This window comes from Delphinapterus leucas, chromosome 7 (genome assembly GCF_059928025.1).
Source record: "Delphinapterus leucas isolate spDelLeu-1000000601 "Yukka" chromosome 7, BTC_Dleu_Yukka2, whole genome shotgun sequence".
Taxonomy (NCBI): Eukaryota; Metazoa; Chordata; class Mammalia; order Artiodactyla; family Monodontidae; genus Delphinapterus; species Delphinapterus leucas.
In genome coordinates, this window is record NC_143135.1 from 9,063,591 (window position 1) to 9,076,436 (window position 12,846).

At 47.3% G+C, this 12,846-nt stretch overlaps 1 protein-coding gene across 2 annotated transcripts; it reads right to left on the reverse strand.

The window, feature by feature from the left end:
- Positions 1-3,233: 3,233 nt before the first annotated feature.
- Positions 3,234-6,346, reverse strand: POLR2G (RNA polymerase II subunit G). Of its 2 annotated transcripts, XM_022591726.3 has the most exons (8): positions 6,229-6,346; positions 5,989-6,098; positions 4,855-5,014; positions 4,212-4,262; positions 4,041-4,106; positions 3,865-3,936; positions 3,648-3,681; positions 3,234-3,454 (listed from the first exon to the last, which is right to left on the reverse strand). In XM_022591726.3, exons 1-8 carry the CDS (start codon positions 6,238-6,240, stop codon positions 3,441-3,443), a joined length of 519 nt encoding a protein of 172 aa, XP_022447434.1. In that variant the 5' UTR covers positions 6,241-6,346; the 3' UTR covers positions 3,234-3,440. The 2 variants fall into 2 exon arrangements, with proteins under 2 accessions (XP_022447434.1, XP_022447436.1); XM_022591728.3 differs by lacking the exon at positions 4,212-4,262.
- Positions 6,347-12,846: the final 6,500 nt, after the last annotated feature.

A 12,846-nucleotide genomic window follows, 5' to 3' on the forward strand; every position in this document is an offset into this window, starting at 1 on the left:
CAAAAAAAAAAACCAAAAAACAAGATGGGACCATTTGCAATGGGCTATTATAGAAAGGAGCTTTCTGTAGGGGAGCATGAATGTATACATCCTTGCCCTTCCTCCCTCTCAGGGTTAGATGCTGCTGCCTCTAGAAAAGAAGATCCTCTGAGACCAGGGCTGAGAAAGCCAGATGGATGGGACTGGGGTTGCCACCGCAACACCACCTAAGGGGACTGTGACCCTGCTGAGTCTCTTCCAGTCATATTCAGAATGATACTTGAAGTAGTTTCAGGACTGTGCTTGGTCACTGGAGTGTCTGCCCACCTATGCATGAAGGATAGGGGGGGCTCCTCTAAGGTTCTGAGTCTGAGATCAGCTCAGATCTCCTGGCTGCTGGCAGACCTCCTTGCAAAGGTGTTATTGGTAGGGACAGCCATTGGCAACCTTGGCAGCATGAGACAATGAAGAGAGGATGGCCTGCAGGCCTGTAGGATGCAGTAAAGCTGCATGCGAGCTGTCTGGGGCTGATCTGCCTCCAGCTTGAGTCAAAGCAGTAATGAGACTCACATGGCCATAGATGAGAGAAAGGTGGCTCCCACTCACTCCCCAGCCACCAATGCCTGGCAAGAAAAGCCACGATGGTTTTAGAGTTAGACGATTAAAAAAATTTTTTTTAATAACAGCTCCACTAGTTGTGTGACCTTAGGCATGTTTAGTTCATCCCTCTGACCTGTTTTATCATCTGTCAAGTGGGGTGACAGAATGTTACATGGAACTGTTGTGAAAATTCAATAATGTGTGTAAAGGATTTAACATGTTACCAGGCACATACTCCTGTCACTATTAAGCCTGTGACCTCTTTAAGAGGCTGTAACTTCCTGGGAATTCCCTGGTGGTCCAGTGGTTAAGACTCTGTGCTTTCACTGCTGAGGGTCTGGGTTAAATCCCTGGTCAGGGAACTAAGATCCCAAAGCTGCATGGCCAAAAAAAAAAGAGGCTGTAACTTCCAGACTCCCCTAGTACCAAACCTTAAAAGATCAGAAGAGTCCAGGACTATCTCCAGGCCATCCCCACTTACTCGCTTCCCTATCCAGTGTCAGCCTTCTCAGTGCCACACCCCACATCCTCACCAGCAGTTCCATGAGCTGCTTCTCTGTCCATCAGTCTCTTCCTTCTGGCCTGGTTTTACTACTGGGGCATCCCCAACACAATTTACAGATGCATGATTCCATTTGAGAACTTGGGAAGAACTTTACTCTCAGTGAGACACATGTTTAGGGCCTAACTAGGCAAAATCCCTGCAACCTATGTAATCAACTCTGTAATCAACTCAGTGTTGGGAAGTGGTTTCACAACTTGAACATTGTTTCCGTGGCAAAATCCATTGCAAATCCAGCACAGAAACTTTCCTGGGTTCAACACACTTGGGAAAACTGGCAGAGTGCTGAGAACTGGAGATACAAAAACCAAAGGGATGCATATGAATCTATAATTATCTCAATAAAATAATTGAAATTTTATGTAATAAAAAAATGGAAAGGGAGACAATAAGGAAATAATGTGTTTTATGACATACTAGAGAGGTATGAATGGAAGAGCCTACCTCTGTCCAGGAGTGGTGAGGCGAGGGGAAGGGAAACACATTCAAATGCCTTTTCCTTACCAGGTTAAAGGCAGTATTCTGGATGCTTCATAACAGGTCTGGACCTTGGCACGGTTGACATTTGGGGCCAGATAATTCTTTGTTGTGGGGTGGCTGTCCTATACATCATAGGATATTAGCAGCCTGCCTGGCCTCTACTCACTAGAAGGCAGTCACATCCCCACCCAGTTGTGACAACAAAAAATGTCATTGCCAAATGTCCCCTGGGGGCCAAGATCACCCCAGGTGATAATCACAGCTTCATATGCACCATATAACAATAATTATAATTAACTGTTGAGTACCTATCATGGGCCAGGCTCTGTGCCAGCCACTTGCACATACAATCTCTGATACTAGCAGCAACCATCCAAAGAGGGTTATATGATCATTTTACAATGAGGAAACATAAGGTCACCCAGCTAGGACTGCAACCCAGCTCTGTATCAACCCAAATACTGTGCTTTCTACGACACAGCTCTGTTTCCCAAGGAAGTCAAGGAAAGCTTTAAAAAAAAAAAAAAAAATTGACTGAGATTTGATAGATTCCTAGGCAGCAAGCAGGTAGGTTGGGAAAAGGCATTCCAAGGTAGACAAATAGTACTGCAAAGACAGTGTGAGGGAGGGTAGCATGTCTGCTTCATCTTATTTCATGTATTTCTGTTGTGTTACCCTAAGGAGATTATGAGCCCTTTCATATCTTCAGTTCAGTTTAGTTTAATAATTGATAAGCAAATAAAGGCTGTAGTTTATGTGCCCATCCTAAGAAGGGCTGGGACCCCACAATCTGTATCATTACTGTCCTATTATTCACCTCTTCCTACCTGCTGTCTCCTCTTCCCTCTCCTCAGCTATACTCTTGGTTATTTTTAAGGCTGGGGAAAGGGCAAATACTCTGAAACTAGACTGGGGCTTAGGAATTCTCTGGTAGCACAGTGGTTACGAATCCGCCTGCCAGTGCTGGGGACACGGGTTCGAGCTCTGGTCTGGGAAGATCCCACATGCTGCAGAGCAACTAAGCCCGTGTACCACAACTACTGAGCCTGCGCTCTAGAGCCCACAAACCACAACTACTGAAGCCCGCGCACCTAGAGCCCATGCTCCACAACAAGAGAAGCCACCGCAATGAGAAGCCCATGCACCGCAATGAAGAGTAGCCTCCGTTCTCCGCAACTAGAGAAAGCCCGCACGCAGCAATGAAGACCCAACACAGCCATAAATAAATAAATAAATAAATAGACTGGGGCTTAGAGCGGCTCTAATGATGGTATCATTTGCTGGAAGCCAAAGACCCAACACTAGAGCCTTCCCGTTAGTGAGGTCAACTTTAGACCTTGGCAAAAGGGTTAGTCAGATCCCCTGGTGGGTGAAGCTAGTTAAGGCATCAGGCCAAGAAAAGAGGGGCTAGCAAGCATCTGGTCCTCCAGCCTTTTTAAAAAAAGAGTTGTTCTGGGTCTTCCCTGGCGGTCCAGTGGTTAAGACTCTGCGCATCCACTACAAGGGGCGCAGGTTCAATCCCTGGTCAGGCAACTAAGATCGCACATGCCGCGCAGCGTGGCCGAAAAAAAAACAGACTTGTTCTTACCAAAGAAAGGAGATGACACTTCCATGAGAATCAAGAACCTTTTATGGTTAGAACACACAGTCAGAAATCTGCGAGTGGCTGCTAAGCCACAAGAAGAGCCAGATGTCTTCTGAGGACAAGAAACCTTCCTTGCCTCCTCCACAGCAGCCAGACTGGGCCTCTGGACAACACGGGAAGTGTGACAGTCACACCTCCTGGATAAGGACCAAACAAGGTAGGAGGTCATGGTACTCAGCTCACAAGCCCTGCCGAGAACAGGAAAAGCACATTGGTTAGACCCAGAGCTTGGGGCAGCCCTAAACATCGACTTCCCATCCCGAGAGGCACATGTCCTCGGACTTCCAAGCAGACAACAGGAGAGTTTCTGTCATCTGTGGTTCAGGCATTAAATCCCATATCCCACAGACCCCTCCTCCAGGCAATGACCCTGACACTCACCCAAGTAATCATCCATCAGGGAGCCGATAGCAAACTGCAGAAGGAAAGGTAAAAAGCAAATGAAGCCAGGGCAAGCACAGAGCTATGCTCTAACCCTCAGCCTCAGGCCTTCTGCCCACCCACTTCTTCTTCCAAGCAGAGGAGCACAACCCCCCCAGGAACTCTGGGTAGGCAGAAATCATCAGCTCTGCCTGGTAGAGGCAGGCAAGAGACTCACAATGTCATTCTTGTCCACACGGGTCCCCACAATCTTCAAGCGGATCTCATCGTCCTGCTGAATCACAATGTCCTGGGGAGGAGGGAACAGTACATTCAGACAACCCCAGGCCAGGACTCTCCCTCCGAGTGGCTCATTCTCTTGTCCCTCTCACTGACTTCTTCCTACCCACTTACCTCATCCATTGTCTTGTAACATGGTGGGTTGGAGTTAGGATCAAACTCCATCTCTGACGGGATGGACTGAAAGGAAGGTGAAACTGGGTAAGAGTACTTTAAAAGGATGCTTCAATAGATGCTCACGATACCTGTCTCCTCCTTAGACCCACCCAGTGTGCCTAGACTTACATGTCGAGAAATGAAGCAGGACATGGGCCCAATTTCTGTGAAGAGTCCAACCTAGAAGGGAAATGAGTGACCTTGCTTTTCCTTTTGTCCCCCAAAGTCTTCTAAGCTTCCTGTCCTTATCTGGTTCCTAATATCAATAATATTCTTCATGTTTCGAAACCACTCTGAAGTTTGGCATTTGTTTTCATTTCTTTCTTTTTTTCAAGCTTTCGTTTTAAGTTAGGGAAGTGTAGTGGTAAACAGCTGAGGCCTAGAACTTGTCGGAACTTGGGATTTGAACACCTGTTGGCCACAGGTGACCAACTACTTGGCCAGTAGACAACTTCTCCAAGCTTCAGCCTGGAGAAAAAAGCACGAGGATAAAAGCACTCACCTCACAGAGCCACTGTGAGGCTTTGCACACTACCTGTCCCAGGGGAACTACTCAATCAGTGGAGGCTACTATTGTTTTGACTATCAATAATGACTTACATACCCCTGAGTGAGGCAGAGCAAGATCACCATACCATTTGACAGGTGAGGAAGCTTGAAGCACAAAGAAGTGACGTGGCCAAAGACACAGAGTTATTAACAAGTCGAGTTGGGATCCATCCCAGATCTTCTAAGGGAGGGACCTTTCCACTACCTCCCCTGATGGTCTTACCTTGTTGACCTGAGTGACAACAGCATCCACGACCTCCCCTTTAAAGGGTCGGAAAACAATGGCCTTGTACTTAACTGGATAAAGGACAAAGCCTCGGCCTGGCTGGATCACACCAGCACCAATATTGTCGATGGTGGTGACAGCAATTACAAAGCCATACCTGCAAGGAGGATGAGAAGGAGAAAGGCACTGTGTGTGGAAAAGCCTCTAAAACCATCTGCCACAAGAGACACTGAGCCTGGGGGTAAAGGGGCGGCACAAAGGGGAAGTAGACAGCATCCCTGCCCCACAGAGCTTAATAATCAAGAGAGGAGACAGGACAATGGTCAGCATCTAAAAATGCCAAATGCTGCTCTCATAATTTCACAATAAATGTCCAAAAGGGCTGCAGTCCTTGAGCCAAGAGACCTCAATCTTGGAGATGCCTCAGAATCACCTGGGAGAAACTTATTAAAATGCATATTCCCAGGCCTTCCCCCAGAGAGTCGTGATGCTGTAGGGATGAGTTGAGGCTCAGGAACCTGTATGTTCAAAGAACACCCAAAGTTACTCTGATGCTGGAGGTCCAAGCACCCTATAGCCCTGCTCATCCTCACTCATTTACATCACCATGTGCGAGGCTCCTCTGTGCAGAGCCCAGAGATGGTCAAGTCTCAGTCCTCTTTCTTCCTCCCCCTAACTCTCAATCTGCTTTTTCCTGCTCACTCATTAATTCAACAAACCTTTAGTGAGGCCCAAGATGTGCCATGCCAGGTCCCTGGGACAGAGAAAAGCAGCAGAATCAAAAAAGACTGTGAGCTCCACAAGGGCGGACCTCATTCTATCTTTTTCACTGCATTGTTCCCAGAGGCTGACACAGAGCCTGGCACACAGCTGGAGCTTTAGAAATGTTTGCAGAGTAAATGAACGACCAATCTTGGCTGAAGGAAGGAAGCTCCGTTATCCAGCTTCGCAGAGGGAATCGTGGGAACCCAAAGCAGGAAGCATCTAACTGCCTGGGGCTCCTGGGAGAGTGAGAGGGCTCGCCAGGGTAGGTAGCTGAACGTTTCAGGATGTGTAGGAGTTGGGGAGGGGATGCAGGCACAGGGAGACGTGTGCTCACTGCTTAGGCGGCACGGAGGGCGCGACACTCACTTGCCGGTGCAGGTCCCCTCCACCTCGGTAAAGAGCTTTTGCTTCACCGTGTTGAGCAGGTTGGGGCCGAAGTAGCGTGGGTGCAGCAGGATCTCGTGCTCCAGGGAGATCTGCGGGGAAACGGGGATGGAGACCAGGCTAGGAGCGGCAGGAATGTGAGGCAAGAAGCGGCCCCTAGTCCCGGTCCGCCGCTTCTCTCCTCTCGACCCTGCCCTCGCCGCCACCCCGTGCCCTGCTCACGTGATAGAACATCTTCCCGGGGGAGCCTGGACAACAGCCGGGCCTACAGCAGCGACGTCAGCGAGTCTCCACACCCACCGGAAACACAGCAACTACCCCAAGCCCGCTTCCGGGACTGCCCCGGAGAAGTGGGAGGGACTCGCCTCCTCCTCGGACCCCATTGAGTCTCGTTGTCGTGGGCGGGGAATCCGTGAAGCTCCTCCCCTCTGTGCAGCCCAACAGTGGCCGAAATGCCAGGCCTTCGCAAAGTATCAGTGTCCGGCGTAGACTATATGCTCAGTAAATCCTTTTAAAAGGAACTAATTGGGCTTCCCTGGTGGCGCAGTGGTTGAGAGTCCGCCGGCCGATGCAGGGGATGCGGGTTCGTGCCCGGGTCCGGGAGGATCCCGCGTGCCGCGGAGCGGCTGGGCGCGTGAGCCATGGCCGCTGAGCCTGCGCGTCCGGAGCCTGTGCTCCGCAACGGGAGAGGCCACAAGAGTGAGAGGCCGCGTACAGCAAAAAAATAATAATAATAATAATTAATTAATTAATGAGACATGGCATAAATAAAGCTCTTTAGCAGAATCTATTCATTCAACAAATAGCTCAAGACTGCTTTCACATAGTAAGAATAGTAAGTAGCTGTTCTTATCTCATTTAATCCATACAGCAACCCCACCAGGCAGGCTTTGTTATTACTCCCATTTACAAAGAAGGCCCCAGGCTCAGAAGGTTGAGGTCACTCAGGGTCGGGATTCAAATTCAGGATGCCTGACTCCAAGACTCTTGCATATTCAGGCATTCATTGCCTGGCTCTGGTAGTTTAGAGATGAAACCCTCAAAGTCAGAGCCCAGAAGGTAGCGCCCCCTCCAGGTGTGAAGAGAACCTCAAGTCACTGCGCTCCTCTCAACTCCCTCTCGCCCCTTCGTCCGCCCCCTTACACCCAAGGACCTAGAGAACTGGTGAGCCTTGTCTGTTCCTTCAGCTCTGCTCGCAGTTTTGTAGATTTATTTTTATTAAACTTTATTAAACTCACCTCAGTTAACCAGAGTGAGCATGCAGTCTGTGCCCTGCTGGGACCCTGACTGATAAAAGGGCCATGGGAAGAAAGGCAGAAACACCATGAGACGCGGACCTTTGATAAAGGCTCAGCAAGAGCAGCTGTTTCTAAAGCCCAGACAGTCTCTGGGACCTTGAGCAAACTCCCTGTTGCCTAAGTTTTTGTATGTTGTGAGAAAGCCTGACCTTCCCTCCTGCAAGAACAGAGACTTCATGCTTTCTTAGAGCTGTCACACACCAGTTTCCATTGACGCTGCCCATTTCCTAGAATGATCGAGGTCACCAGTCAGCTGCTCAGACTCCTTGGGGATCCCCTGCACCTGCAACTACATAAGGAAGCAGATGGCGGGACGGAGGGCAGGGCGTCAACAGCCGCGACTCCCTCCTTTCCTCTTTTCGAAGCCAGCCTCCCCGCAAAAGCAACCTTACCTGCTGACAGTGGTGTGCTGGAGCCCCCTACAAAAGCCAGCTGTTAATATTTCAGGAATTTTGCAAGCCAGTGGGTAAACACAACCATTATTAAAAAGTTAATTGTCTTGGGACTTCCCTGGTGGCTCCCAATGCTGGGGGTCCGGGTTTGATCCCTGGTAAGGGAACTACATCCCACATGCCTCAACTAAGTCTGCATGCTGCAACTAAAAATCCTGCAAAGACCAGCGCAGCCAAAATAAATAAATAGATATTTTTAAAATGTTAACAATAATTTAATTGTCAACTTACAATGAAATGAATTATACTAAAAAACAAAGGCAGAGGTGTAGATGAAACAAGTTTGGCAATATATTGATAATCGTTGAAGCCAGATGATGGATAACGGTGGTTTCTTACACTTTTCCTACTACTTGTGAGTGTTTGAAATTGTTCATAATAAAAAGTTAGAAAAAAACAAAACTGTGATACTGTAATTTACAATAAATATATATGTACATATATATATGTATATATATATATATATATATATATATATATATATTTGGTCTTTTTCCCCATTTCTGTCACAGAGCTCCTAAACCCTTGGAATTGCCTAAGTGATAAGATGATAAATGTGTCTTGATATTCATAACAAACCCTTTTCAACCACACACGAGTTTATGTTAATGAGGTGACTTTTGGAAAGCACCTAAACCAGGGGAAACAACCAGGTGACTGGAGGATTGGAACTTTCAGTGTCAACTCCTTGACCTGGCTAATGAATTAATCAACCCTGCCTATGTAGTGAAAATCTCCATAAAATCCCAAAAGGATGGAGTTCAGAGAGCTTGGCGTTTGTGAAGACGTATAGAACTGGGGAGAGTGGTGAGCTCAGAGAGAGCATGGAAGCTCCACGCCCTTTCCCCATCCCACACCCTAGGCATCTTTTCTATGTGGCTCTTCCTGAGTTAGGGTCTTTTATAATAAAGTGGTAATCTAGTAAGTGAAATGTTTCTTTGAGTTCTGTGAGCCACTCTAGCAAATTAATTGAACCCAAGGAGGTGGGCGGGGGTGGTCTTTGGAACCTTCAATCTATAGCCAGTCAGATGGACAGATGACAACTGGAACCTACTATTGCCATCTGAAGTGGAAGGCAGTCTTGTAGGACTGAGCCCTTAACCTGTGGAATCTGATGCTATCTCCGTGTCGACGGTGTCAGAATTGAGTTAAATCATAGGACACCCAGCTGGTGTTTGAGAATTGCTTGGAAGTGTGGGGGGGAAAAACACACATTGTAATTAGAGTCAGAATCATTAGCAATAAATACTTAAAACTCATCATTTCCTATTTAACATAGTTTACTATTATCAATGCTCTTGAGGTTATTTACACCTACTGTGTCTGTGTGGTGTAAATGTTATATAATTGTCTATGTAGGTATAAGAGTTCCAGTTGCTCTGATATCCTCACCAGCACTTGGTACTGTCAGCAGGGTTTATTTATTTGTTTGCTATTCTAATAAGTGTGATAGTATCTCATGGTGGTTTTAATTTTCATTCTCCTAATGACTAAGGATGTTGAACATCTTTTCATGTACTTATTTGCCAAGAGTGATCTTTTCAAAACTCACGTCAAATCATGTCAATCCCCTACTTAGGGCCTGATGGCTTCCCAGGGCACTAGAATAAAACCATCACTCTGACCAACCAGGCAGGGGCCAGATTCAGCCAACTCTATTTTCTGCCTCTCTTCCCCTTGCTTTCTCCACTCCAGCCACATTGGCCTCCTCTCCCTCCTTGAGACCAATGCGCTTGCTATTTCCTATGCCTACAACGCTATTGGCTCTGATTTTCACCTGATGGGGATGGGGGAGCTCTTTCTCATTTTTCAGTTATAAGCTCAATATCACCACTTCCAAGAGGCCTTCCATGACTACCCTGACTCAAGTAGCCACATCCAATCACTCTCCTATTGTATTGCTTTGTTTTATTTTCTTCATAGAACTTAGCCCTATTTAGCATCATCTTATTAATTTATGTATGTGCAGATTGCCTGTTTCCCCTCAAGAAGGCCAGGGATTCCTGTCTGTTGTGTTCCTAGATGCCTAGAAGAGCCCCTGGCACACAATAGTTGCTTGGGATCTATTTGCATCAGTGATCGAATCTCTAGCACCTAACAGTGTGCTTGGCAAATGATGGAGTTTAACAAATATGGGTTGACTGAACCTCATTCTCATATTGAATCTATTATGATCTCTTCAAGCTCCCCAGGCATGGTTTGGCCCTGATAAATCCTCCCCAAGCCCTGATCTCTTTGCCTCCAAAGCTTCAGAATCAGAGACAAGCTAGAACAGAAAGAAAATAGCAATGGAGAACAATCAGCTGAATTGAGATTCGGAGTACAAAGAAAGTCTACTAAAGGATTGTTTTATTTTACTTTTGTTGCACAATAAACCACCCCAAAACTTTGTGGCTTAAAACAACCACAGTGATTTATTTATCTCATAATCTACAGTTGGAGCAAAAGACTCAGTGGGGAAGGTGTGCTCCTGCTTCAAGCAAAGTCAGCTGGGCAGCTCAGCTGGGCACTGGAGGGTCCACTTTTTTCTTTGCGGTACGCGGGCCTCTCACTGTTGTGGCCTCTCCCGTTGCGGAGCACAGGCTCCGGACACGCAGGCTCAGCGGCCATGGCTCACGGGCCCAGCCGCTCCGCGGCATGTGGGATCCTCCCGGATCGGGGTACGAACCCGTGTCTTCTGCATCGGCAGGTGGACTCTCAACCGCTGCGCCACCAGGTGAAGCCCTGGAGGATCCGCTTCTGAGATGGTTCAATCACATGGCTGGCTAATTGAAGCTGGCTGTTAGCTGGAAGCCTGGGTGCGGCTCTGGCTGAAACACTTACAGGTGCCCTCTTCGTGTGGCCTGGGATCTTCACAGCATGGTGGCTGGGTCCTAAGAGCAAGCATCCCAAGAGGACCAGGCGGAAGTTCTATCCATTTTTATGACTTAGCCTCAGAAGTCACACAGCATCACGTCTCTCTGAGGGTCACAATCTCTCCCGGACTCAAGGTGAGAGAACTTACCGGATGGAAGGAGCATCAATGTCATATTGTAAAAGGAGCATGTGGGAGGGAAGATCTTGTTAAGGCCACCTTGGAGAACACAATCTGCCACAAGGATAGGTCTTACCAACCTACAGAGCAGTAGAGAGGAGCCCTTGTGATGACGTCTGTCACTTGTCTCCCAAAGATTTATACACAAGCAGCAGGTCCAGCCCCTGGAGGGCAATCTCTGAGCAAGGATCATCCATCCTAGCTGCCCCTCTCACTGGTTCTAGGTTCCCGCTTCTGTGCCACCAGTTCATCCAACAGCTAGGCTAATCCTGCCCCCAGTTGAGTCTGAATCCTCTGGCCATGGGTACAACAACCCTGAGGACCACCTGGGGGACACTCCAGGAAGACAAATCTACAAAGTGGTTAAGGGTGTGACTTTGAAGATAGGTAGACCTAGATTCAATTTCAGCTCTGCCTTTTATTAGCTTTGTGACCTTGGCCAAGTTACTTAACCAAGTCTCATAAGAACCTCAGTCTATTCTTCTGTCTAATGGGGATAAGAAAGGCTATAATGGAATTAGAGATCATATGTTTAGCACATTGCTAGCAGTTAACAACTACTAAATATATGGTAGGTATTTTTCTAATTTCTACTAATACAAAAACGCATAGAAGAAAGCTTTTCAACCTTTTTCCTTGGGGGAAAGTTACTGCAATAAGTATGAAATTTCTTTTGTTTTAGCTTTAAAATTTACATACTTTTTTTTTCATGTGCCATAGTCTATCTATGCCAGTTTAATATGCCTATTCCCCAGGTAAAAACTTTTATCAAAAAAATCTGACTGAATGGTGCTCTAGAAAGATGTTTCCTGGCATCCTGTAGCTCTGTGTACCCCAGGGCGGGGGTATGTATATTCCAGCTTTTTTGTTTGTTTTGTTCTGGTTTTTTTTTTTTTTAATGAGAAGACTTGTTTAAATTGAAGACACTTTTTTTTTTATTTTAATTTATGACTGTGTTGGGTCTTCGTTTCTATGCGAGGGCTTTCTCTAGTTGTGGCAGGCGGGGGCCCCTCTTCATCGCGGTGCGCGGTCCTCTCGCTATCGCGGCCTCTCTTGTTGCGGAGCACAGGCTCCAGACGCACAGACTCAGTAGTTGTGGCTCACGGACCCAGTTGCTCCGCGGCATGTGGGATCTTCCCAGACCAGGGCTCGAACCCGTGTCCCCTGCACTGGCAGGCAGATTCTCAACCACTGCACCACCAGGGAAGCCCTGTATATTCCAGTTTTGAGAAGCAAAACCAACAAGTTGTGCCCTGCTTAATGGTGCGCCTGGGTGTCAGAGAGGCTAAAATCTAGCACGCACTAGGCTTATTAAGCCACAGTGGCCACTAGTCTGTGTTGACCAAAGGGATTTATACAGAGGTTAAAATAAATGTTATCTTTTTTTTTTGGGCTGTGCCACATGGCATATAGGATCTTAGTTCCCCGACCAGGGATGGAACCTGTGTCCCCTGTAGTGGAAGCGTGGAGTCCTAACCACTGGACCACCAGGGAATTCCCCAAATAACTATAATTTTAAAAACCTAGGTCCAGTATGTTTAGCAACCCCAGAGTGTGTCAAGCACACAGTCTTTGTGCCCAATCTCAGATTCATCTTCATTCTGATCTCTTCTGAACCTGTAGAAACATGATCGCTTAAGCTTCCTGAACAGCCTGTGCTCCTCACTGCTTAGCAGCTCCACAGCCCTCTCTCCTACAAGGGTTTTCCCTCCAGTCCCCTGGCTTTAAATACCATCCATATGACGCTGATGACACTCCCAATGTATATCTCCAGCCCCAGTGTTTCCCCTGATCTTCAAGCTCACAAGTCTAACTGGCTGAGGGGAAGCTCTACCTAAAGCGTCAAAACAGAACTCTCCATTTTCCTATCCCATTGTCCCCATCTCAGAAAATGGCTGCCAGCCACACCATTGCTCATGCAAAGATTTTAGCCATCCTTGACTCCTTTTTCCTCTTGACTCTCATCTCCTATCCTAATTTTAGCAAATTCTGTTGACCCAGCACTTCTCCCCAGCTCCACCATCACTACCTTTGTCTAGCCACCATCATCTCTTGC